Source organism: Candoia aspera, chromosome 8, assembly GCF_035149785.1.
Source record: "Candoia aspera isolate rCanAsp1 chromosome 8, rCanAsp1.hap2, whole genome shotgun sequence".
Classification (NCBI taxonomy): Eukaryota; Metazoa; Chordata; class Lepidosauria; order Squamata; family Boidae; genus Candoia; species Candoia aspera.
Genome location: NC_086160.1, coordinates 73,951,263 through 73,975,382, shown reverse-complemented (window position 1 = coordinate 73,975,382; position 24,120 = coordinate 73,951,263). Strand labels below are relative to the sequence as shown.

The window sequence follows — 24,120 nt, the reverse complement described above, 5'->3', positions numbered from 1 at the left end:
GCTTTAACTCAACGATGTGATCTCAAAATTCTCCATTTGCCCACTAGTCCCGAAACGTTGCCATGAGCTAAGCCATGCTCTGATTTGTTTGGATTTGATTTAAGAAATGTGGTTTTAACTTAGAGCTGAAAATGGTGGCTTTTCAACTAAACAGCAATGGTAGTTTATTCAATAAACCATAGCTGAACAAGCCACGGTTGAGCACAATGTGTACAACGCTAATCAGGTTAATGCTAGTTGCGTTATTTCAGTGATATGCAGCAGACGTGGCTTTTCTTTACAACCCTAGAGTTAATCAAAATGGATGCAAATTCTGGCAAAAATGAAATGCATGTACAGATGGAAATATATTCAGTCATGAGTTAAGAGCAGGGAGTCCACACATCTCTGACTCTAGCAGGCAAGCAGGAGTGAAGGCTAAAATTCCTGGGGAAATTCATAATTGTTGTAATACATGGAATTTATTTACAGACCACCTCTCTTCATCCGAGAGGAGATTTACACAAACAGATAGAATAAAAAAGGCAGGAGGATACCGCAAACTGTTGGCTTACAATAAAAGTGGTGCTGAGGGTCAGAAGAAGGACTGCAAATAAGTATGCTTGCTTGATGTGGGTGTGTTGCATCTTCCAGAGCAGTGTTTCTCAACCTCAGCAAGTTTAAGATGTGTGGACTTCAACTCCCAGAATTCCTCAGCCAGCCATGCTGGCTGGGGAATTCTGGGAGTTGAAGTCCACACATCTTAAACTTGCTGAGGTTGAGAAACACTGTTCCAGAGTGTCAGGGACTGGTCAGAGAATGCACTGCTTTGAGTTGAATCAAGTTCTTACTCTTGTCTTTGATTTGGAATTATACTGGGGAATTATACCGGCACGCACACACATCCATCCCCAGGAGAGCGTCCCTATCTCTTTGTGGCTGCAAAGCTTATATTCAGATGCATGCCGAATGCAGAGTCGAGGTAGAACAGACCTTCACCTTTGCAAGGCTACCGAAACAACGTTTGAATAAAGGGCCCTAATTACTCAGCCGGGGCCTACCTTTAATGCAGTTTCTGATTTCAGGTTCTCCTCCTTCCTGGCTCTTGCTCAGCAACCCCCACCCCCACCCCATAACAGTGTTTTTCCCCTCCCCCCCCTTTGCTGGTGGCATACCAGCAGGCTGTGGGTGGGAACTGGATTGCTGCCCTTGAAATTCTTTATGCCTAGTTAATGACAAATCTGCCCTGTGTTCCCAGCCCAGGGGAGTTAAAGCCGTTGGTGAAGTCTGCATTTCTTTCTTTCTTTCTTTCTTTCTTTCTTTCTTTCTTTCTTTCTTTCTTTCTTTCTTTCTTTCTTTCTTTCTTTCTTTCTTTCTTTCTTTCTTTCTTTCTTTCTTTCTTTCTTTCTTTCTTTCTTTCTTTCTTTCTTTCTTTCTTTCTTTCTTTCTTTCTTTCTTTCTTTCTTTCTTTCTTTCTTTCTTTCTTTCTTTCTTTCTTTCTTTCTTTCTTTCTTTCTTTCTTTCTTTCTTCTTTCTTTCTTTCTTTCTTTCTTTCTTTCTTTCTTTCTGGAACGAAATATACTATTGTAAGGTTACATTAACAGAATCTTCCAGCCTGAAAGTACATTTCTCCCCTATCACTTTTACAGCCGGAGAAACTAGGGAGGGTCTGCATTTCTTAAAGAGGGCACAATTTGCACGTTAATGCAAGGGTAGCATTTCTGTTCCTTCTCACCCAGGACCTGTGGCTTGGAAAATCCACACATTTTGCTTGCCAGCTTCAGTTTCCCTTTGCTGGACCCGCTGTCGGACGGCATCCGCTCTTGCATTGCGCGGAAACGGCTAGAATGGAAGAACTAAATGTCCGGGCTGCTGGCAAGAGATCTGAGCTTCTCAGGATCCGGGTCCCAGGTTCAATTCCTGCTATCTCCATGCTGGCTGGGGAATTCTGGGAGTTGAAATCCACCCATCTTCAAGTGGCCAAGGTTGAGAATCACTGCACTAGGACTGGGGCGGGGTAGTGGTGAAGGTGTGGGACTAGAAGTGGGAAGATCCGGGTTCAAGCGCAGCCTCAGCCACAGAAATTCGTTGGATGGGTGAATTTGGGCCAGTCGTGTTCTCTCAATGACAGAATGGAAAATGTATGGAAAATGTGAGGAAAGAGTAGACTATAAATGTATTTAAATCTAGATCTTTTAAAGGCTTGGTTTCAAGCATCTGGAAACAGCCTTGTTGCTTCCAGGCGATGCAGAGCATCAAGAACAGAATCAAGGCATCCTTTTTCAGCTAGGCCTTTCAGGTTATATTAATATTACTGGTTGCTAAGGTGAAGTTTCCCTTGAGTCAAGCGTGAATCGTGGCAACTTCACAGACACCTCCATACAATTTTCTTGGCAGTCATATGGATGTGGTTTGCCACTGCCTTTTCCCACGATGGCTTTTTTGATACCTTGGTGGTCTCCTTTCCAAAAATGAACAAATCCCAAGTCTGTTCATTGCAGATCAGCCAGTGTCTATGACCTGTTCTACAGCTTTATAATTAGGTACTTTTCAGCCATCTTTGTGGACTGGAAGATGGAGTGGAACTTTTAATAAGAAAAAAGAACTTTCTTGGGTTCTGTTTGCATATTTAAGCTCCTGTGGATCTTAAATCGTGGTTTATATCTGAGCATGATGTGTGAATCGAGTGGTTACAAAGCTATGGCTTGATTAACCATATTTTGGAATAAGGCCAACCCAGTAAAAACCCAAGTTAAGTCATAAACTATGGTTTACAAACCACACAGGCTGGATTCACAGGTTGCATTAAGCAAAATCAAATCCCATGATGGCTTGGTGTGTTGGTTCGAGAAGCGGCAGACAGAAGGGGAAAGCAGAATCATCAGGAGTTGCATAGCTCCTAGGCTGTAAAAGTTTTTACTGGCTTGCTATCTCTTATTTCTCCTTTTAGGAAAAAAAAGGATGCAGATAGAACTTTTTTTTTTTTAAGGTTAGTAGCTTCTGGGGGCTACGTCAAATACGGTGAGTGTACAATGCTTCCTTTATCTTCATGAGACATCCCAAGCTTTGCAAAGCCAGCCAGAGTTCAGCCCAAGCTTTCTTGCCGAAGCGATCGAACAACCTTGGGCTACAATGGTCTTGATGCTGAAATATTTCTTCCAAGCCCCCTGGCGCCCTGCCACGCTCTGCTTTTGTTCCTGGTTCAGGCAGAGCAAAGGAGGGAAGGAATGCTGTGAAATGGGGCAAGAAGCAGAGAAGACACTGTATCTGAACCGGGCTTTCCCCCAGTTCAGTATTTCCTGCTACAGAGCCAGGAGGTGGACTTAGCCATAGGCCTTCCTCATAGATAAGAGGGATTTCCACTTATCCTGAAAATGCCAGGGATTAAAAACAAAAATCAACTTGTTTAGTGGCACATGTAGATGACTCAGAAATCCCAGGATGGAGGCTAGATTGGGGTGTCCAGAAATAAGGCAACGGTACGTCACCTCCATGTTGCTGTCACAAAAATGACACGGAAAGCATCATCAGGAGTTGAGCTCAACTTTCCAAGGAAGAGTTAAGTGCTGTTCGGTATATAGCTTTGACAAAGAGTTCCGTTTTGCCCACAGTGTGCACACCTTCCAACCCCAGTTCGTGGGAACTCTCGCTGTACCCAGCCTCCCACAACCTGCACCAGGAGCTCTCTCATACATTTCTAGGGCAACCTGATCAGGAAACCTGATCTTAATCCTTCTAGTCCTTTTTCACATGTCTTGAAAAAACTGCCTGGCTTGATTTTCTCTGGCTGTTTAAGCAGCTACATCAAACTCTTCCCTTGTATTCCTTAACCTCTCCCCCCTTGCGCACTCATGCACAAAGATTCTGCACTACAGGTAGTCCTCGCTTAACAACCATTCGTTTAGTGACCATTTGGACTTAAGGCGGTGCTGAAAAAGCCGACTTGCAGTTGGTCCGCACACGTACGACCATTGCAGCATCCCCACGGTCACGTGATCATGATTTGGGCGCTGACCATCGCAGTGCCATGTGGTCATGTACTTGCCATTTTTGACCTTCCCGGCTGGCTTCTGGCAAGCAAAATGGTGGGGAACCATGTGATTCGCTTAACAAACACGTGGCTCGCTTAACGCCCATGGTGATTTGCTTAACGGCTGCCACAAAAGTCATAAAATTGGGTCGGATTCGCTTAATGACCGCTTCACTTAGCAACCAAAATTCCGGTCCCAATTGTGGTAATTAAGTGAGGACTACCTGTATATACACAATTGCAACAGTCGAGGAAAGAATGTTGCTGCAAAATCATGTGGTCACGCCATCACTGCAGCCTTCACTAGGAATTTATGTGCAAGAAGAACAGTGTCTTGAAGGCCTGGTAGCTTTTCCCTTGCAATTCATGTCTTTTGTAAAACAATCAGACAGGGCATTGCCTCTTCTGAGAAAATGAACCATTCATTTGAACCCCTTTCTGTGTGGATTGTTGTTGCTCCAGGAACAAATGTGGTTCAGGAGGTGGCCCTGATGACCTTTTTGTATGTCCCTATTGGTCAGCCAAGGGAATTCTGATTGGCTAATGGGGTACCCTGCCAATTCTCAGCATTCCAAAATCAGCTGAGGATCTGCCCCACGTTCCAATTAGCTCAGTCAATAGGATGTTCTTAAGATAGCCATGTTCTGATCTCAGTTTTCTTTTTTTCCCATGACTTCTATGATAGCTCTTGGCATGCATGGCTAAGTAAGGACAGAGGAAGAATGTTCCAGCCCTGTTCTGCTTTTCTGTTGTTTTTGTTGTATAGCTGTTGGTTTCAATCACAGTTAGTCTTAATTGTCCTTTGTCTTGGGATGGCTTCCCCTGTTGGCTACGCAGGCCAGTAACGGAATATTGTTTTCCAGAAGAGAAAAGCCTACAATTATCTTATTATTGGCTTGGAAGGGACAAAAGCAAGTCTCTGTGTTTTGTTCCCCTCCTTTTCTTTCTGTAGAAATTGGAGGGTTTATGCGCTCCCAACCTCGCTGCTGCATTTTTAAAAATAAGTTTGCATTCTTGGGGAACTGCAGCTCCTCCAAAGTTACTCGAGTCAGGCCTTGGGATGGTGGGTGAGAAAGCAAACACAGACCCAACCCTTTGAAATTCTGCAGATGGGGAGGTAGAGTTGCCTGCCAGTAATGTTGTGAAATAATTTTTTTCTGGAAATGTTGAAACCATGGGGAGAAAAATTCTTTCATGACCCCCTCAGCTTTCCCCCCCCCTGTGAGTAAAAAAAGTAAAAGTTGGAAGGAATATCTATATATCTATAATTGTGTCTAAAAAAAATTGGCCTGTTTTGTGCACAGTCACTTATAAATCAGCGTTAAGCTGTTTAACAGAATTCAGTCCTGGGAATGAGATCTCAACAATTTTCAGACCCTTGATTTGTACAAATAAAATTAAAACACGCTGAATCTGGAAACCATAGCATCCAAACCGGTGTTTGCCTCTGAGAAATAATAGAAGTTGCACAAAAAAACCCATGGATTTTTTACAGAAAAGTTAAGCACAAATACTAACATCCTCTAGGTGCAAAATTGCCCTGGGACCTGAATGTCTTTACCTTAATGCATTGGGCAACACCTCAAGGATGATGCGCATTTCAGCACACCTGGAGGGCCCCAGCTTGGGGATGGCTGTCCTGTGCTATAAATGGGAATTCTTACTCTCTAAGATGGTGTTTCTCAACCTTTGTCTTTTTAAGACGTGTGGAGTTGAAGTCCACACATCTTAAAGTTCCCAAGGTTGAGAAACACTGCTCTGGACGGTGCCAATTCTTGGCTGACATGCACGTGATTTCCCAAGAATTGGATCTTTTAGATTTGGGGGGGGGGCAGGAAGATCTCTAAGGTGGATGGGGGGGCAGTAAGATCTCTCTAAGTTAGCTTCAGCAAGGCAGGCTTCTGCACAGGAGGAAGAAATGTGCACTAAAATCTGGCCAAAACAAAAGGTGAGTTTTGAGTTTCGTTTGAACGTTGGAAGGGGTGGGGTGGACATGGAATTAAGGAAACAACTCCCATTCAGCCTCCCCCCTTGCAAGCAGCCGCTGAGTTTAGCATCAATGAAAGAAAACCTCTTTTTGTCTTTTCTCTTGTGGCTCTGGCTGAAATCTCTTAATGTATGTTTTGAGCTGCGGAAACCACATGCCTTTCTTTGGAACAGGGAGGGAGGAGCTGGTTAAATATTGACTGTTGGTTTAGTGGAGTTTTGTCAGGTAAATCCTCCCCAGGTTCAGCCAAACAAAACAAATGCATTCCGGAAAGAGGTAGTAATAAAGATGGAAAAGTTCCGTGCCTCTTGTAGGACTTAGGAGGAATCCAGGTTGCTTCCAGGTTGCTTTGCTAGAGTGATCTGACCATCTCTCTTGAATAGACTGAACAGCAACAATGAAATGTGATCTCTGGTCATTGTCCAGCCGAGTTCATCAAGGCTGTTCTTATTTTAATACAGTGCAGCAAAAAAGCAAGCCAGAAGCTAGTCTTCTGTGATTGTAAGAAATCATCTTCAAGCAGTGTTCAAGCCTGCAAAGCAGTTAGCTATTTGAGTTTCCTACTTGGATACTAAAGTTGGGCTTTGACTAACCAGGAAGTAGTAGAAGTTCTTTACCCATTTTTGCCTTCATCCCTATTTTTTCCAGTTGCTCCTGAACGATTCTCATATTCAGTTCTCCAGGAACTTAGCGAATTGGGTGGTTTGTTAATTTATTTATTTTAAAGCATATGCAGTAATGGTTGGCATATTACTAAGTAAGAAAGGGAGCATCCTTCCAGCCACTCACATCTCAGCCTACTTCAGAAGGCACCTGCAGTTCCCTTGGCTGGTAAGGTGCCCCGATTGAGTAGTGTCTGCCTGCCAGACTGTTTTAGGAACTTTTTAGGAACATTCCAGATCCAGGCTATTCTTAGCTGCAGTAGTGATGCTTGTTTAGTGACTGGGCAGCTGGTAGAATTTTCCAATCCTTTTATGGGATCAACCCTCTGCTAAATTCTAAAGTGAACAGCAACTGAAGGCATGCTTAGATTCAGGTGGTTTTCTGGGAAGGGACAATCCATATCTCCCATTTTCCAGTTTGAAAAAGGGCCCAGCGGGTAGTGGAAATCAGGGTCACCTGATGAAGCTAGCTTCTTAGCATGGTATGTGGTGAACTTTGGGACATCGCCAGAGGTGATGGCCACCAATATACAAAATTTGAGAAACGGACTAGGCAATTTTTGTAAAGTGGAAAGTTGGTTGATACCATCCGATGAAACCAGTGTTTTTTCAAGTGCGGTGGATGCCAGTAAGGTTCCAGGCCCAAGATTTTCTTGGTGAATGGCTTGGTGCTCCATCATCTCAAGAAACATCCCACCCTGTAGGTACCCACCCATTACATTTTGAAGGCCTTCTATGGTTGCCCCACAAAGTGAAGTGGGATAGGTGGCCTCCATGGAGCAGGATTTCAGAATTCGGTGGCCTATTTATGGAACACCTTCTCCCAAGAGGCCCGCCTGGCACGGAGACCGTTGTTTTTTCAGCTCCGGGCAACAGTCCTCTTCTCCCAGGCATTTCTCAAATGTTGGGCCCCCTCACCTGTCCCATCTATGAAGTCGTTCCCCATCACTTAAGCCACTTGGTGAGAAGGATGCTTCCCACAGTTAGTCTCTGATTTTTCTGAAAAGACCACTCCGTAATGGATTAGCAGGGAAAAAGCCGGGACAGATTTCTTGCTAGTTTTTGCCATACAGAGGGGACCTCAGTTTCAGCTGCCTTGTTTGGAAAGCAGAATGAAAAAGGTGATCCGTGGCCTTGGTCACACTGTTAGGACTTCTTCACTATCTCCAGCAAGTGTGTTAGTCAAGTTTCTATTGCCCTACATTTTAGATGGCCAGGGTGAGGGACAACGTCCAGACAGCCTTCTCTTCTGAGTTTTTTCCCCCGTTTTTATTTTTCCTATTCTTTTTCTTCCCCCTCCCCCTCCCCCTCTTCTATTTTTGGCCTTTCCTCCCAAAATCAGTTAAGGAAAGACAACAGAATAACTGCACTAAGCCTCTTTGAAACTGCATCAGCCCCCTCTGCTGAATCTGCAGCATTATCTCTGGTCAGTGAGGAGTTAAGGCCTTGCAAAGCATCGCTTCTTCTTTGCATAGGACAGCTGAGGCTATCCGGATTGTTGCTAGATCTGCAGAGGGAAGTAGCTGCAAATGAAATGAAAAGGGGTGATGGGTGAAATCAAGGGGGTGGAACCCCTGGCCCAGCAGATACAGCCCAGGCTAAAACTCTCAGTAACCCCAGCCAGATTTTACTTTAGAAAACCCAGAAGTGCTAAGAATTGTCTTTGAAGAGGCACTCCGGTCTTTGGAAAGAGGAGAAGGGAATACTGTATCTGCAAATAATGGAAGTGTAGTTTTGTTTCTTTAAGGCAGCTGCTTATTTTGTTGTGTATAAAAAAGTCGACTGATTGACACAAGGACATCTTTTCACATTTTGGGAGAGCTGTGACTGCAACCGGCAAATAGCCTGGGTATTTGCTGGTGATTCAGGTTCTGACCCAGAGCCTGGGAATCATGATGAGGATTTAATTATTCTTATGGAATGTTATGTAATCCTAGAGTGCTGTGCATTATGCAGTTTGCTGCACTTTGATAATGCGGCTAATTATTTCTGTCATGCAGATCAGTTTTATTCATTGTCTCCAAGAGACCTACAGGGACTTAAAAGGTGGGGTGCCCAAGCCGCCGTGGGGACATTGAGGAAGGGCTTGAGCTGAGCGCTGCCCACCTCCCCCATTTCCACACTTTCTCCGCTAGCTACCACAGCCCAAGCTTAGCTAATGTGCCTCGTTTCTGCTTCTGCAAAAACGTGGGCACTTTTGGCTCCCTCTGACTGCGCCCACAAGCAGTGCCAGCAAATGATTGCTTTCTCCGTTTTGCTGGGTTGAGTTGGCAGCAGTAACTTCACTCATGTCAGCTCTGGGTCAACAAGGAAGGTGGCACTCTCCTGTTCATTTCCTGCTCTGCATTTGGGCCTGAGTATGCAAAGCTCCCAAGGAAAAGCATAATGAAAGTGGGGAAAGATGGTGCACTCCTTCTTTCTGATTGTTCCCGTTCTCAAAGGCTCAAGCGGCCGCTGTGGAAGAGGAGCACCATGAGGTCTCTGGGATCAGCAGTGGCCCCTTTGCAGGAGTGAGAGTCTTGGTTAGATACATGTTGGGGCAAACCATGATCCCCAGGCCGGGGTTCAGTCCTCCCCCCTGCAGAGCAGAGATGGAATATCTGAGAATAGGTGGACTATATTTTGGGGGGGGTTCTTGCACCAGTAGCAGGAACCAGACGTAATGGCATGTGGGAATGACCTTGGGAGACAGGAGAAATTGCCACAGACGCAGTGGTCGGATAAGAGGCATTTGAGCCCACAGCAGGAATGGAGACGTGGCAAACATCTCAGAAGGGACCCTCCCTAGTTTCTTGGACTGTAAAGACGAGGGGGAGAGATGTACTTTCAGACTTGCAAGATTCTGTTGATGTAATCTTATAGTAAAGTCAGAGCTAGGACCTTGGGTGTGCTCCTTGTCTGGACTACCTCGAAGGGCTGATGCCAGGAGCTGCAAGAGGCAATTAGTCTGTGCAAGGATGCCTTTTCCATGAGAGTCTAACACAGTGTTTCTCAACCTTGGCAACTTTAAGGTGTGTGGACTTCAGCTCCCAGAATTCCCCAGCCAGCCCTGCTGGCTGGGGAATTCTGGGAGTTGAAGTCCACACACCTTAAAGTTGTTAAGGTTGAGAAACATTGGTCTAATATCTAGCTGCTTCTCCCTGAAACCCACCAGATTACAGAGATTCAGAAGGATCTTGGCTGTTGGAAGATCTTAGGAGCCACCCTCCCACTGATCCATTTCACTATATTACATGTTGGATTTATCTCCTGTCTTTTGTTCAGGAGCTCAAAGCAGCACAAATGGTGCTTGCTCTTCCCATTTTAACTTACAGCCACCACCCCTGAGCAAGCAACTGGCCCAGAGTCACCCCATGAGCCGCTAGCCCAGTGTTTCTCAGCCTTAGCAGCTTTAAGATGGGTGGACTTCAGTGCAGCAAAAAGGCAAGCAAGAAGCTAGACCTCTGTGACTGTAAGGAATCTTCAAGCACAGTGTTTTTCAAACTTGGCCACTTTAAGATGGGTGGACTTCAACTCCCAGAATTCCCAAGCCAGCAAAACAGAAACAAACCTCATTGAGAGAGAGGGAGAGGGAGAGAGAAAGAAGAGAAAAGAAAAGAAAAGAAAGAGGTGTCAGATAGACCCACTAGAGTATGCGTGGTACGCATCAAGCATGAGTTGGTCCTCATGCTTATGGGATATAATGCTTATGCTGATCAATCCTGTAGCTAGAAGCGTTTCTTAAGGAAAGAATTATGTGATGGCATGTGATACTCATTTCCACCTGGAGCACAGCCTGTGGATTTCCCTTGTTTGTGTTAGGGTTATATCTTACAACATTTGGGAAGCGTGCAGAAGGGGTTAAATGCACAGGTTTGGGAATTTATACCATCAGTGAAGAAAAGAAGGAAGAAGCGTCATAAAGGCAGGAGAGGAGGCAGCTCTGAGTTCTAATTCTGCTAGGTATGAAGCCAGGGCAGGTCACTCTCACTCAGCCCAACCCACCTCACAGGGTTGTTGTTGTGGGTGAAATAGAAGGAGGAAGGAGTATTTGGTATGTTTGCCACTTTGAGTTATTTATAAAAATAATAAAGGCGGGATATAAAATAAATAAAATAAAAATAAATTATGTCCACTGCCTTGAACTGCACAAAACAAAAGCGGGATATAAATCTGATATAATGAAATATTGCAGCGTTTCTCAGCCTCAGCAACTTTAAGACGGGTACATTTTAATTCCCAGAAGGCTGGCTGGCGATTGTGGGAGTTGAAGTTGGAGTCCACCCATCTTAAAGCTGCTGAGGCTGAGAAACACTGATATATTGCAATACTTCTAATTATGTGCTTTTATTATATTTTAGATTTTATTTACTAGATACATCTCTTGCGTGATTTAGAAGTGGCCAGATTTCACTTCAGATGTGCACCGAGGATGTGAGATGCAGGTGTTACGGAAGAAACAGGGAAGATGGCCTTTAGGGCTGGCTGGCTCTGTTACTAGACAGAAAGAGGCAATATCTTTGGGGAGCAGCTGCTAGAAGGTGGATGCAAGGCGTTGGAAGAGAGAGGTTTCTTGCTGGACACCGTGAGATGTGGGTGTTGCTCATCACTAATATCAAAGGAAGATTCAGTCGCTAACGAATCATAGAATCGTAGAGCTGGAAGGAACGTCTAGTCCAACCCACAGGAAAATCCATGAAACCGTCCTCAAAGGTTGGCTGTCCAACCTCTTAAAGTCACCAGAGTCAGACAAGCCACACCCTACACAGACGGTTCCACTGAGGTCCAGATCTCACTATCAGGAAGTTTTCCTTATACAATATTGAAAGGACATCTTGGGAGCTGCCAGCCTGTACCTGCTATTTCTGGTGGTAGTTTCTGGAGTGGTGGAAAAGGGTTCTTGACCTTTATGGATCTGAACGTGCCTAATGGCCACTATGTACCAAATGGACTGGACGCATTTTGGTCAAGGTCCAAAGTAGGCCATTCCTGTAGAATTTGTAAGGGCTTCATTTTTCCGCCACCAAGCGAGTCCCCCTTGCAGTTCAGCCATTCTATGATTTCCAGAAAAACTTTGGCCAAGCCCTTAGAACACCCTCCCTCTGCAAATCACTGGATTTCTTTGGGGTTCCAGCTTATTGGGTCTGTCCCAAGAGCCGATCTGTCCTATGAGGCCAAGCCCAATCTTGGATTTGCAACGTAAGCAGGATTCGGGAGGCAATCTATGAGATGCTTCGTGTGGTTTTCTTGCAGAAGAACACCTTTATAGGTGAACGCAACACACTCTTTGCAGGCCCATAAATTTGCAGAGATCATTTTGAGAACGCGCTGTGCTTCTTGCTATTAATAGGAAGAGTTTGCCCATGGGCTTTCAAAGAGAACTGGCACGCCCCTTTAAAGAAACTTAATCCATTACGCATGAGATCCAGGGTAAAAGGCACAGAATCATAAATCACAAGCTGAAATACAAGGAGCAAATCAAGAGCATGTGTCTTCCCCTATGAGGGCTTGTTAAGAGATCCTGGTTACTGGACAGGAGGAATTCTGATAGGAGAAGCCTTAAACCCTCTTGGATGTTCAAAGCTTTGCCACCTAAATACCTTCCTCTCCTGAATGTGATAAACATCAGCTCTCCAACAGCGAGAGTGCTATCACTTTCTACAGGTAGTCCTCGACTTACGACCATTCGTTTAATGACCGTTTGAAGTTACAATGGTGCTGGAGAAAGTAGCTTACGTCCAGTCCTTGCACTTAACGACCGTTGCAGCATCCCCGCAGTCACATGATCAAAATTTGGGGGCTTAGCAACCAGCATGTAAACTGCGTGATTTGCTTAATGACTGTGTGATTTGCTTAATGACTGGGGCAAAAAAGGTCATAAAGTCGGCCACAACTCCCTTAACAACTGCATCGCTTAACGACAGAAGTTCTGGCCCCAGTTGTGGCTGTAAGTTGAGGACTATCTGTAGTACCTTCTTGTATGTAAGGTGAGTTATTTGCCTTTTGTCATTGTTGCCACAACAATCCTGCAAGGTAGATTGCTTTCCCCCTTTTCCCAGTGAGTTTTCATGGTAAAGCTAGAAATCCAGTCCAGTTCAGGTTTATAGCAGTGAGCACAAAATCAGCCCTCCTTGTGTTGGCTTAGATTGACCAGGGTTTATCTGGGACAAAATGCCACTGATTTGAAAAACTTTTGGTGGTGCAAAGAAAATTTGGTGATTTTTTTTCCTAATCCCTTGTGATTGTGTGGTAGGAGAGACCGTGCTAGGGCGATATCTGTTTTGGGAGCAGAACAGAGCTGTACTTAATGGCTGTTGCAGGTAGCAGCTGTGGGAAGGTTAGTTAATTGTCTCGATGCTGGCAATGAATAAAGGAGGGGAATGTTTTCTCCCCCTACCGCAGTCCTGATCAGAGATGCTCCTGAATGAGATGGTTTCAAAGGCTTTTGAGTAAATTGAGCACTGAAAGTGAAGCTTTACTTAATGGAGAGGCATGGGTGGCTTTGAGTTTTAGCCAGCGACATCAAAGGTGCCATTTTCATTCCGGTCTCTCCCGTTGATCCTCTTCCCCAAAGTGGCACAAAACTTATATTTAGCTTGTGTAATTCATACCCAAAGCTGAGCTGAAAACAAGTCTGGACCACCATCAGATGACAGCAAAGAAATACCGAAAGGTATTCACTCTTCCCTGCCCTCTTGTGGCTGGCTGGATTTTTGCAACGCAGATTCAGTCGCTTTTTTTTTAAACGTGCCTGAAGGTAGAAAGCTGGGGTGGTTTCTCTTTTGGTCTGACACAACTCCTGGGCTTTTCACAGCTAAACGACAGGCAGAGCAGAATGAAGGGGTGTTTTTCTGATCTTTGCATCTGTGCTGGGAGGTGGGATGTCTGCCTTCCAGGCAGCTTTCACAGTTTAAAAAGTGGGAGAAGTAACACCTCCCAAGCTCTCCAGATATTGCAGCTGTCCATGGCTTTCCAAAATATGTGGCTTGCTGCTTCTGTTGAGCTATGGAAAAAGGTTTTCGAAGTGCGTGTAAAGTTTCTTGAACATATCTCTTGCTTGCAGTGTGGTTAGTGGGGTGCCTGTACGTTGGAAGCAAAAACACAAGCAATTTGGTTCAGTTGCATATGCAACACTCCTGTCTTTTTTTTTTCTGCCTTTGTTTTGTACGAGTAGACCTCAACTTACAACCATTCATTTAGCAACCGTTCAAAGGTACAGTGGTGCTGAAAAGCATGACTCACGACCGGTCCTTGCACTTATGACCGTTGCAGCGTCCCTGCAGTCACATGATCGCAATTTGGGTGCGTGGCAACCGGCTCACACCTTACAACGGTTGCAGCATTCCAGGGTCATGTGGTCGCAATTTGCAACCTTCCCTGCCGGCTTCCGACAATCCAAGTTAATGGGGGAAGCCAGATTCACTTAACGACCATGGCAAAAAAGGTTGTAAAATCGGGTGTGACTCACTTAACACCTGCCTTGCTTAGCAACGGATGTTCCAGTCCCAATTGTGGTCGTAAGTCGAGGACTACTTGTGCAAGGTTGATTGTTCTGTTGCTTTTTTCTGGTTTGCATGGGATGGTCCTGGAATTGCATTAGCTTGAAGCTGCATCTGTGACCTGGTCTCTGTCTGAATGGTGCTCACGGCCTAGGAATGTTCCAGATACTAAGGGGATGATATCCTGGGCTAAGTGCAAAGTTCTCTGTTCTTCTTCTCTGTCTTTGGGCATCTGACATTGGAAGTGGGATATCTAGGCCTTGGGCAAAGAGCAAAGTGGAGCAGGTGGAGATGTTGTAAGGACATACGGGGTCAGGCCAAAGCCCCTCTTAGTCCAGCATTTGGCCGTTTCTCACAATGGCCAAGCAGTTGTTTCAGAAGCAGGGAGTGGAGATGCACTTTTCTTCTGTTACTTGCAAGTAGCGTGTGGAGCCATGATGCCTCCAGTCCAAAATGTAGAGAGTAAGGAAGATGCCCTTCACAGAAATACTCAGGGGCTGAGACATTTTTTAAGTCCAGAAGGTCCAGATAACATTCGGAAGCGATTCAGGCAAACGCCTCCCCAATTCACGGGAGCAGTTTCTCAACCTTGGCAACTTTAAGGTGGGTGGACTTCAGCTCCTAGAATCCCCCAGCCAGCACTGCTGGCTGGGGGATTCTGGGAGTTGAAGTCCACCCACCTTAAATTTGCCAAGGTTGAGAAACACTGCCCTGGAGCATAAGAAGGCGGATAAGGTCCGGCACAATCAGACTTGCAAGGTTGTGTTGTTATAGACAGTCTCAATGACTGTAGTTTTAACCTCCCCATGGAGTTTACGTCCAGGTCTGGCCTGCCGAGTGGGGCCGACACAAAGGTAGCACTCAGCGCTAGTGGCCCTTGATGGATTTGTCCTTCGTGAATGTATCCAATCCCCTTTTAAAGCCATCCAGGTTAGTGGCCAAGTCTCTGTTTTGGGGCAAGGGTTCCATGGGTTAGTTACGCCCTTTGTGAAGAAGCGTTTTTTCTTGTCTGTTGTCAACCTCCTTCCAGCTTGTCTGGATGACCTTTGGTCCTGGTGTTTAAGGTGGGGGGACTTTATCCGTGCCATGCACAAGTCCTGCGCCAGCCTACAGGCTTGGTTAATCGCAGGTAAGAAAATCAGAACTACCGTTAGCAACTTTGGAATTGCTTTATACCAACTGTTTTGGTTTATCCGACTCATCCCTGCCAATTCTTGGTCATAGCCATAGCCCTCCAGGTTTCAGATCCAAGCTTTTCTTGATATATCTTGGAGATGTTTGAGACAAAGTGTGCGTTCTGCCTTGGAGAAATGTGTAGCCTGCATGTCTGGGAAGCTGAACACAGCAGACAGCCAGCTCTGGACACAAATAGATCCATGGGAGTGCTGAAGGAAGAATCCACCCAAAGCGGATCTGGAATAAGGACAGTTTTCCCCAGCCTTGGTGTCTTTCCAAAAGTGAGGACTTCAATTCCCAGGATTCCTCAGCTAGCATGGCCGTTGCTGAGAATTCTGGGAGTTCATACATCAGGACGGTGGCATAAATAGCAAATAAGGTGGTGGAAGGAGGGACAGGAGGGAAGATCTGGAGCAAGTTTAGCAAGCCACCAACTGGGAAGCAAGTCCTGGCCTTTGAACTATAAGCCAACACATCTGGTAGGGATCTGTTGGAGAAGATTACCTTGGTTTCCTTACCTTAGTTTATACCCTCCCCCCTCATTTAAATCCAGAATTGTTCTTTTAAAAAGAAGGGGGCTAATTCTGTGAACAGAAGCTTTGGCAGAGCAGACGCTCCCTTTATTCCTGGTCTCACTTTGAGAGCTTCTGCCTTCGTCCCCAGCTGCTGTGCTGGAGGCTCTGTGCTTCTTTAGTGCTCATGGCCGCATGGGAAAAGTTGGTATTTTTTTTCAATGCCCTTCTTGCCTTTTCTGTCTCTCTTCCAGCGCCAGTGACTTCTGTATTGTGCCATGGCTAAATTAGAGACCCTCCCTGTCCTTAGTGACCCCAGCTATCACAGCCAGGAAGCATTCCACCCTTTCCACCCCAGGACCTCTGAATCTGCCTCCCAGAGCAGCATGGGCAGCATGGGCAGCGGTGTCCCTCACGAACAAGAATTTGCCATGAAGAGCATGGGCGCCCGGACTCAGAACAGTAGCCAGCAGCTTGATGGAACCCGGAATAGCTTCTCGACACGGGAGATCTCAACCCGTTATTCCGGGGAGGAGAAGACCTGTAAGTCAGAAAAGATCTCCAGCTCCATCTACATCAACGGGGACTTGCGCAAGAGCGAGAAGGGGAAGACCGACCTTTGTGGAAATGTGGCAGCAAACAATGAGAAGAATATGCCTCCACAACCACCCCAGTACAGAGAACCCAATAACCCACCAAAGATATTGCCAGTCTCTGGTAAACTAGACCAGGTGAGTTTCCATTCTCAGATGGTAGTTAGTTCCTTGTACAACCACAGAGAAGTAAAGATGTTACTTTACAGGTAGTCCTCACTTAATGACCACAACTGGGACCAGAATTTTGGTTGCTAAGTGAAGCGGTCATTAAGCGAGTCTGACCCAATTTTACGACCTTTCTTGTGGCGGCCGTTAAGTGAATCACTGCAGGCATTAAGAGACTTGTGTGATTGTTAAGTGAATCACACAGTTCCCCATTGATTTTGCTTGCCAGAAGCTGGCCGGAAAGATAGAAAATGGCGATCACGTGACCACAGGACGCTGTGATGGTCATCAATGCAAACCAGTTGCCAAGCACCCAACTCGCGATCACGTGACTGTGGGGGACACTGCGATGGTCGTAAGTGTAAGGTTGGGTCGTAAGTTGGTTTTTTTAGCACTGTTGTACGTTAAAACTGTCACTAAATGAATGGTTGTTAAGCGAGGACTACCTGTATATAGAATAGTGCTTGTCTTCCGTGACTCTCCCATAATGTGTCATTCCACTTCCCTCTTTACTGTCCTGACTCCCAGGAAACACTCTGAGACAGGGAACTGTTCTCTAATGTTTATTGCTAATACATAACAGTAATCCTAACAAACTGAACAAGCGTGGGAAAAACCCAGCCATATAGACCCCGCAGGTTAAGGCGGTCCCAATCTGTGCCTCTTGGAATGGCTGACCAATTCCTCAGTGCTACGCATGCGCTTAACAGTCTGGAAGGGAGCCCCCTGCTCACCATCCTTACTCATGACATCTACAGAGACATTCCCATACTCGTGATGCCTTCTAGCCAGCGCAGGTTAGCTTAAATCAGAGGTACACAACCAGTGGACCCAGGACTACGCAAGCCCCCCAGTGCCTTGGGTGGGTTTCTTAGAACTGTAATTTGCAATGGGATAGAAAGAGAAAATTATAAAATATGTAAAGATTGTGCGTTTAATTTAAATTGAAGCAAGTTTTAGGTTTTACCCCAGCCCAGCTCCTTTCTCGATCCTGGTCCTCCTATCTGGACAGGGAAAGCAGTCTCCTCTCATTGAACAGCAGAGTCACAGACGGCTGGCAAAGGGTTCTGGTGGTGTCTAGAGACTCCTGCATCTTTGCGGGGGCAGAAGATGCAAGTTGGGGCACAGTGGAGGCTGGTCCTGCAGCTCTCAGCTGAGAGAGGCAGCAGTATGATTTGGGGGGGACACCGGCTCTCCTGAAAGGCCCAGCAAAGAAGACGTAGGAATTGGGATGGAAGGTTTTCAAGGGAGAAGGTCTTCATAGACTGGACAGGTAGTAGTTCCTGCTGGTGTCCTATATGCCATACGAGGAGGAAGCTTCAATAAATGCTATTGTGTCTATTGTGGGACTGAGGGAAACAGGGATGGAGAACAGGCAGCCCTTCTGAGATCTTTCACTGCTCTTAGGACTGGAGATGGGTGGAGACCGTGCACAAGTGTGTGGGTAGATATGGAGGCCCAGTCCTCCATAGAGTCTCTCCTAAGTACACAGGAGGATGGTCTCAGGGTAAGAATCTTAAGCTACTTTGTATAGCGAGAATTGGACAGAGAGGCTGGCTTCAGGATATCTGAGTAGTATGGCTTTGAACGAGAATCGGATCTTATGGACAGAAGTGCCGAATGGCCCAGAAGCTGCTGTTCTCTTTTACTTGACATGCTCTTTTTCTTTCCCGTTTCAGAATACTGAGCCCTTAGTTAGACCTTCAGCCTTTAAACCAGTAGTTCCTAAAAACTTCCATTCCATGCAGAATCTGTGCCCGCCACAGAACAATGGAATCACAGAGAGCCGAAAGACTTTAAACCACGCTAACAGCAATAGTCCCTCCACTGTCAGAAGTGGTCTTGAGAAGCCCAGCCTTAACAGGACTACCAACCAAGGAGGTGGCCTTTCTGATTCTGGCCGCAACTCTTTAACCAGCTTGCCCACCTATGGCACAGGCTATAGCCAGCACGTTGGCCCAATGAGTGCTTCAACTAGTCACATCAACCGCATTGGGACAACCTATGCTGACAAGAACATTGTCGGATACAATGGGCTATCTACCTCAGACAGTGGACGGTCTTCCAGCAAAAACACCTCTTCATTTAGTAGACTCAACCATCTCAACGAAACAATGCCTTTCCACTCTCCTTCCACGGACGACGTTATTCAAGACTTGGAAAACAGGTTGTGGGAAAAGGAACAGGAAGTCCTCCAAATGAGGAGAAACCTCGACAAGAGTGAGGCGGCCATTTACCAAGTCTTTGAGGAGAAACAAAAGATCTGGGAGCGTGAGATGGAAGAGCTTCGGCAGAACTATGCCAATAAGCTGCAGCAAGTCTCCAAGAAAGCCCAAAGGGCCCAACAGGCTCTTCAGCTCCAGATCTTTAAGCTCCAGCAAGAGAAGAAGAAGCTCCAAGATGATGTAGCTCAACTTCTTCAACAACGGGAAGACCTGGAGAAGAAGTTTGTTGCTTTCAAAAAAGAGCAGGCTGAGTTTCTTCCCAAAATTGAAGAGACCAGATGGGAGGTGAGAGTCAAGTGGGGCCAATATCATACAAGGGATTCAACCAACGTTATTAGTAGTCTAATAGTGGGTTCAATAGCCTGTAGTGGTTTTGATAAAAAGGAGTCTCCTCCTTCTCCTTCCTCTTCCAACTACATAATCATACACTGAGATGATTAAAATACACATGTTGTCATTTTAGAGTACTATGCATGTGTTGTCTCTACAGTAAGCAGCCTGGAGATAAAGCCACCCATGTTGGGTGTGATAAAGTCGGAGATATGAGATATGAGGCCTGGGTGTTCTGTTAGGGTCAGTTCAGTATCTTGGGCCATGACCAGACATAGCTTCAACCTGCATGGGTAATGAGTTAAACATTCTGCTGGTCAGCTAATGGTTTTGCTGGTTACTTGTAGAGTGTCAGGGAGATGACCTTGAGGAGAATAGGCAAGAACTGTTATATGAAGAGGGCTGAAGCGTTCCTTAAGTCCTGGAATGCAAGATGGTATTTGGAAGAAACTCAGGGTGTCAAGAGTAAGGAAGATGACCTTGCTGGAGATAATGCAGAACCATTTCTAGGCAAAAGGGGCTGAAGCATTTTTAAAGTCCAGAACAACAAGAGAACATCTGGAAGTGGCTCAGGCAGATACCTTCCTGATTCACCAGAGTATAAGAGGTGAAGCACAATCAGGCTTGCAACAGTCTGTTACGATAGCCTATCTTAATAAAGTATAGTTCTAAGCTACCTGTGGAGTCCCTTTCCTGATATGGTCTACCTTGTGGGGCTTCCCATCATGCTAGTTCCCGGTTTTCTCTGCTGTGACTGCTTCAGCTAGGGCCTAGCATGGTGAAAAGAGCCTAGTGATACCATCAGGTGATTATAGGGCTCCACAAGGAACTCAGTTTCTTTCCTGTGCAGATCTGAAGCCACGTTTGGTCATGCCCATAAACTGACATTGTTTAAGATGTTATTGCATGACAATATCTCTCTTCCAGGTGTGCCAAAAGGCAGGTGAGATTTCCCTGCTGAAGCAACAGTTGAAGGATTCTCAAGCTGATGTCTCCCAGAAGCTGAATGAGATCGTTGGGCTGCGTACCCAACTCAAAGAGGGCAAAAGCTTCCTCAGAGAGAAGGAAGAACAGATCTTGACTTTGAAAGACTCCTACAGCACCAAAAGTGTCAGCCTGGACATCTGTGAGAATGAGCTGCAACGTAAGATGGCGGAGGTGCAGATGTTGAGGGAGAAGCTTAGCCAGTGTGAGCTGGAGGTCTCCAACCTGAAGCAGACCTTGACTCACCTGGGAGGACAGCAGAGCCACATAACTACTGAACTCCCTGAGAAGCTTGCGAGGGACCCCTTGGCCTGCGAGAGTGATGAGGCCAAGATGAAACGGCAAAGCGAGGAGAGCCTCAGTGCCCTGAAAAGAGAAGTGGAGAGGCTCCAGGCAGAGCTGAAAGCAGAGCGCCAGTTACGGGAGCAACAGGTTTTGGACTTTGAGGGGGAACGTTGCACATGGCAAGAGGAGAAAGAGAAAGTCATTAAGTACCAGAAGCAACTGCAGTTGAACTATGTAGAGATGTATCAGAAGAACCAACTTTTGGAGCACAAGGTGAATGAAATGACCAACAAGGCCACCAGTCTATCCCACACGGATGAGAAGAAAACATGGACTCCATCCAGATTGGAAAGGATAGAATCCACAGAAATCTGAGGAAACAACTAAGGCATTTAAAGTACATTTTTCCAATTACGGTGCCTGTATTTCAGCCGGAGATCTTCCCAAGGAGAATATGCTACATAACCAGCAGCGTACGTCTTTGCACTTGGCCCCTCAAACATACTTTGGTGCTCTACTTTTAGCGGGGTGGGGAAAGCCACAGGTGTACTTTTGGGTTCTGGGGATGATTTGACATTTGTGTGTTGTTGTGTGTGTTTTTATTTGATGTGATTTCTGTTACTGCTCCATCAGCAAACATACTATGACCTCTGCTCCCTTCTCCCTCTTCAACATTCTTCCTATGGCGTTTTTAGCCTTGTTGGAGAGCGGAGTTGAAGCTATGAATTTATGACACGTGGGATCTTTCCTCCCTGCTGCCATCTCCTATGGTATCTCTGCCCCACCCACCCTGTATCCTTTCCTCCCCCCTGTGAAACTCTAATTTTCATCATTCCAGGAGGAGGCTGTAAGTGTCTCTCCCAAAGAATGCTATGGTGCTCTGCGGAAACTACGATTCCCAGGGTTTGTTGAGAGGAACCATACCTGTTGAACAGTTTAAAAGTGGCATGAAATGGTAGCGCCCCTCAAAAGCCATTTTTCAGCCTGCCAGAAAATAAGGAATATCATTTGGACCCCATTCAGAGCGACCTTGGGCATATTTATTTGGAAGCAACCCTGATCCAACTGTCAGTCGAGCTTGATGCCCACTCAGCCTGGCACGGTCACACAGCTGTGAGTCAGGCTAGGGTTATGTAGACAAAAGGGGGGAGCCAGTGAGAACTCTGTGAGTTCAGGAGGTATTTTAGAATCCTAATGGTTGTACCTGTTGCATAATCAGCTCTCTTCATTATCGTGCTCCTGATTTCCTGATGGGAAGATCTTCATTGCAGGTGAAGGGCGTTGATCAGAATTGGTGTCCCCATGGCCCACTTTCAGAGTGAGTAGCCTTTAAGATTCTCCACTGCACTCTTATTTTTTTTATTTTCTTGGGACAGAACTATGGAAGGAAGATGTTGGGGTGGGCTAGGAGAAAGGGAGGATAAAATGAACAAAGGCGCTGTGATTCAGCTAACGAGGTGGGCAACATTTTTGGCCTAATTGATAGCAGCTTGACAGATGTTCTTGAAGTCAGTGTTCCAGTGGTGGCCGGTGGGTGATAGGCTGAGCATCCAGGTGGGGAAGGTAAACTAGGTTGTTGCACAGTTTTTCTCAGATATCATGGTTGAGCAGAGAGAGGTTGGAATTAGAGATGACAACTTTATAGGGAAGGCTGGTTTTTATCAAGTGTTTTCTCTATTTGTGTAAAAAAGCAGGTGTCTATTTTTTGCCCCAAAGTGAGATCACTTCTGTCTCCCTGCCTTATCTTCTGTTGCTTCCTAAACCCTTTCCTTCCCAATCCGGATTATTTTTAATGCCAACACACAGCTGGGAGAAGAATGGAATGGTTAAGGGGAGGTAAAATGAAGACGGTTCTGGCTTGGGTCAAAAATGAGTGAGTGCCAGTTTTAACCAGTCAAAAGACTCGGCCAGGCTGGTGGATCTACAGCTTAAGAAAGCAACCCATCCAGTCAGCCAGGTAGAGGAGTTGTAGCAGGACCCATGACTTCAACCGGATGGTAAGGATCAAGATATACTCAGGGGTCAAGATTAGGGTTGTCGCCATCTTGGGATCCCATTGCAGCAGTTCTGAAGGGATTCAGGCATGGGTCTCCACTGACTTCCCTTGCTGGAACTCAAGCCTTTTTCAGTGCAAACCCAGTCTCAATACTGAGCTATGATCCTTTTCTGAATCAACATTTTTCTGCTCTGAAGGCTGCCTTTGGCCTAACTGGGACAAGAACCCCCAAAGCACTGGATGATTTAAATTTAATTTGCATTTAAATTTGTCTAAAACTAAAGACAACTGTTACTTTCCTATCATGTATTTATTAATTTCCTCCTCTTATCAGATTAAAATTTACAACTGTGCCCCAACTTTGGAGGTCTTGGTGCACTACTGCCATCTATCCATCCCATCCGTACCATGTAATCCTCCTCATCTTTTACAACTAAGACCTTTACATCAGGTGTCCCTGAAGTCACTGAACTGTGCCAGAGTTTTAGATTTCCTGTTCTTAATCCTGAGGTTTTATTTTGTTAGCAAGTCAGGGAGATTTTCTCAGTTTTTCTACAAGCCCCCCATGGACCTTCACATCTACCCAACTTTATGAAAGAAATACATGCTACAGGAGTATAATAGATATGAGATGAAACTCAGATTACTTACAAACTGCTAGGGCAGCTGATTGAGGCTAATATTGTGCTGCTTGCTGGTCTTGTGTTTGAAAGGAAGGAAGGAGAATGGTAGTTTTCCAGTAGTTTTGCTAAATTACAGAAGGCAAGATAAGTGTACTACTAAGCTAATTACATTTGCTTCCCAACTTCCCAAGGAGAACCCATCAAAAACTGTTGGGAGAGACCATCTGCTTGCGGCCTTCTGACAGGATTCAGAAGATGCTTCCAGGAGAAGCAGATTCTGAAGGAAACAGCCTTCCCGTATTTCTGCAGATTTCAATCAGTATTCAAGTTCCATCAGCAATTAGAACTGATAGACCTATGGTCCACATCCCCAGTATTCAAGTTCCGTCAGCAATTAGAACTGGTAGACCTATGGTCCACATCCCTGGTATTCAAGTTCCGTCAGCAATTAGTCCACATCCCCTTTGTAACCTATTTAAACCGAGGCTACCATGATATCTGTTGACCCTGGTATTGTGTGAGGAAGTATTTCCATTTTAACTGCCCTGCATCCAATGCCAGTCAGATTTCCTAGGACTTAAGAAGTTAGGCTCGGACTTCCAGTGTTATGGGGGAAGGAGATGTTTCTCTCTTCATCCCACAGAGAAACGATTTTTAACATAAAACTCTTTGCAAAGTCCCAATGTCTTGTTCCCAAGATTTAAAGTTCTGTGTGTACTTGGATTAACAAAGGTTTTTTTTTTTTTGGTGTCGAGTGACTCTGAAGGCCCTGTCAGGTCTTTTTGTAAACTGTGACTTGTCTTGCCTGCGGGAAGACATTTATTAGGTTTTCCTTTCAGTGGCACTTTTTTGTACCTCGCCTGGTAAGCGAAGACAAAGAATATATAATATATATACATACTGTCTTAGATTTAAAACAGATGATTTACCATTCTTTAACTGAGTGCGGAACCTGCTATCTGAGACCACGGCAAGCCAATTGTCAGGTTGCCTGTAAGTGAAAGTGATTATTAACGGAAATGCGAAGAAAATAATTTACTGATATGCTGCTAAATTATACAGAAGCAAGTGTACTTGGATGTAAATACTTTC

At 45.5% G+C, this 24,120-nt stretch overlaps 1 protein-coding gene across 1 annotated transcript in view; it reads left to right on the top strand.

Annotated features, from left to right (window-relative positions):
- Positions 1–24,120, top strand: part of LZTS3 (leucine zipper tumor suppressor family member 3) — a 25,548-nt gene extending 1,428 nt beyond the window's left edge. Inside the window, exons 2-4 of the mRNA XM_063310306.1 lie at positions 16,079–16,555; positions 18,265–19,095; positions 20,068–24,120. Coding sequence (XP_063166376.1) covers positions 16,103–16,555; positions 18,265–19,095; positions 20,068–20,784 — 2,001 coding nt within the window. The 5' untranslated portion in view covers positions 16,079–16,102 and the 3' untranslated portion in view covers positions 20,785–24,120. The remainder of the gene's footprint in view (positions 1–16,078; positions 16,556–18,264; positions 19,096–20,067) is intronic.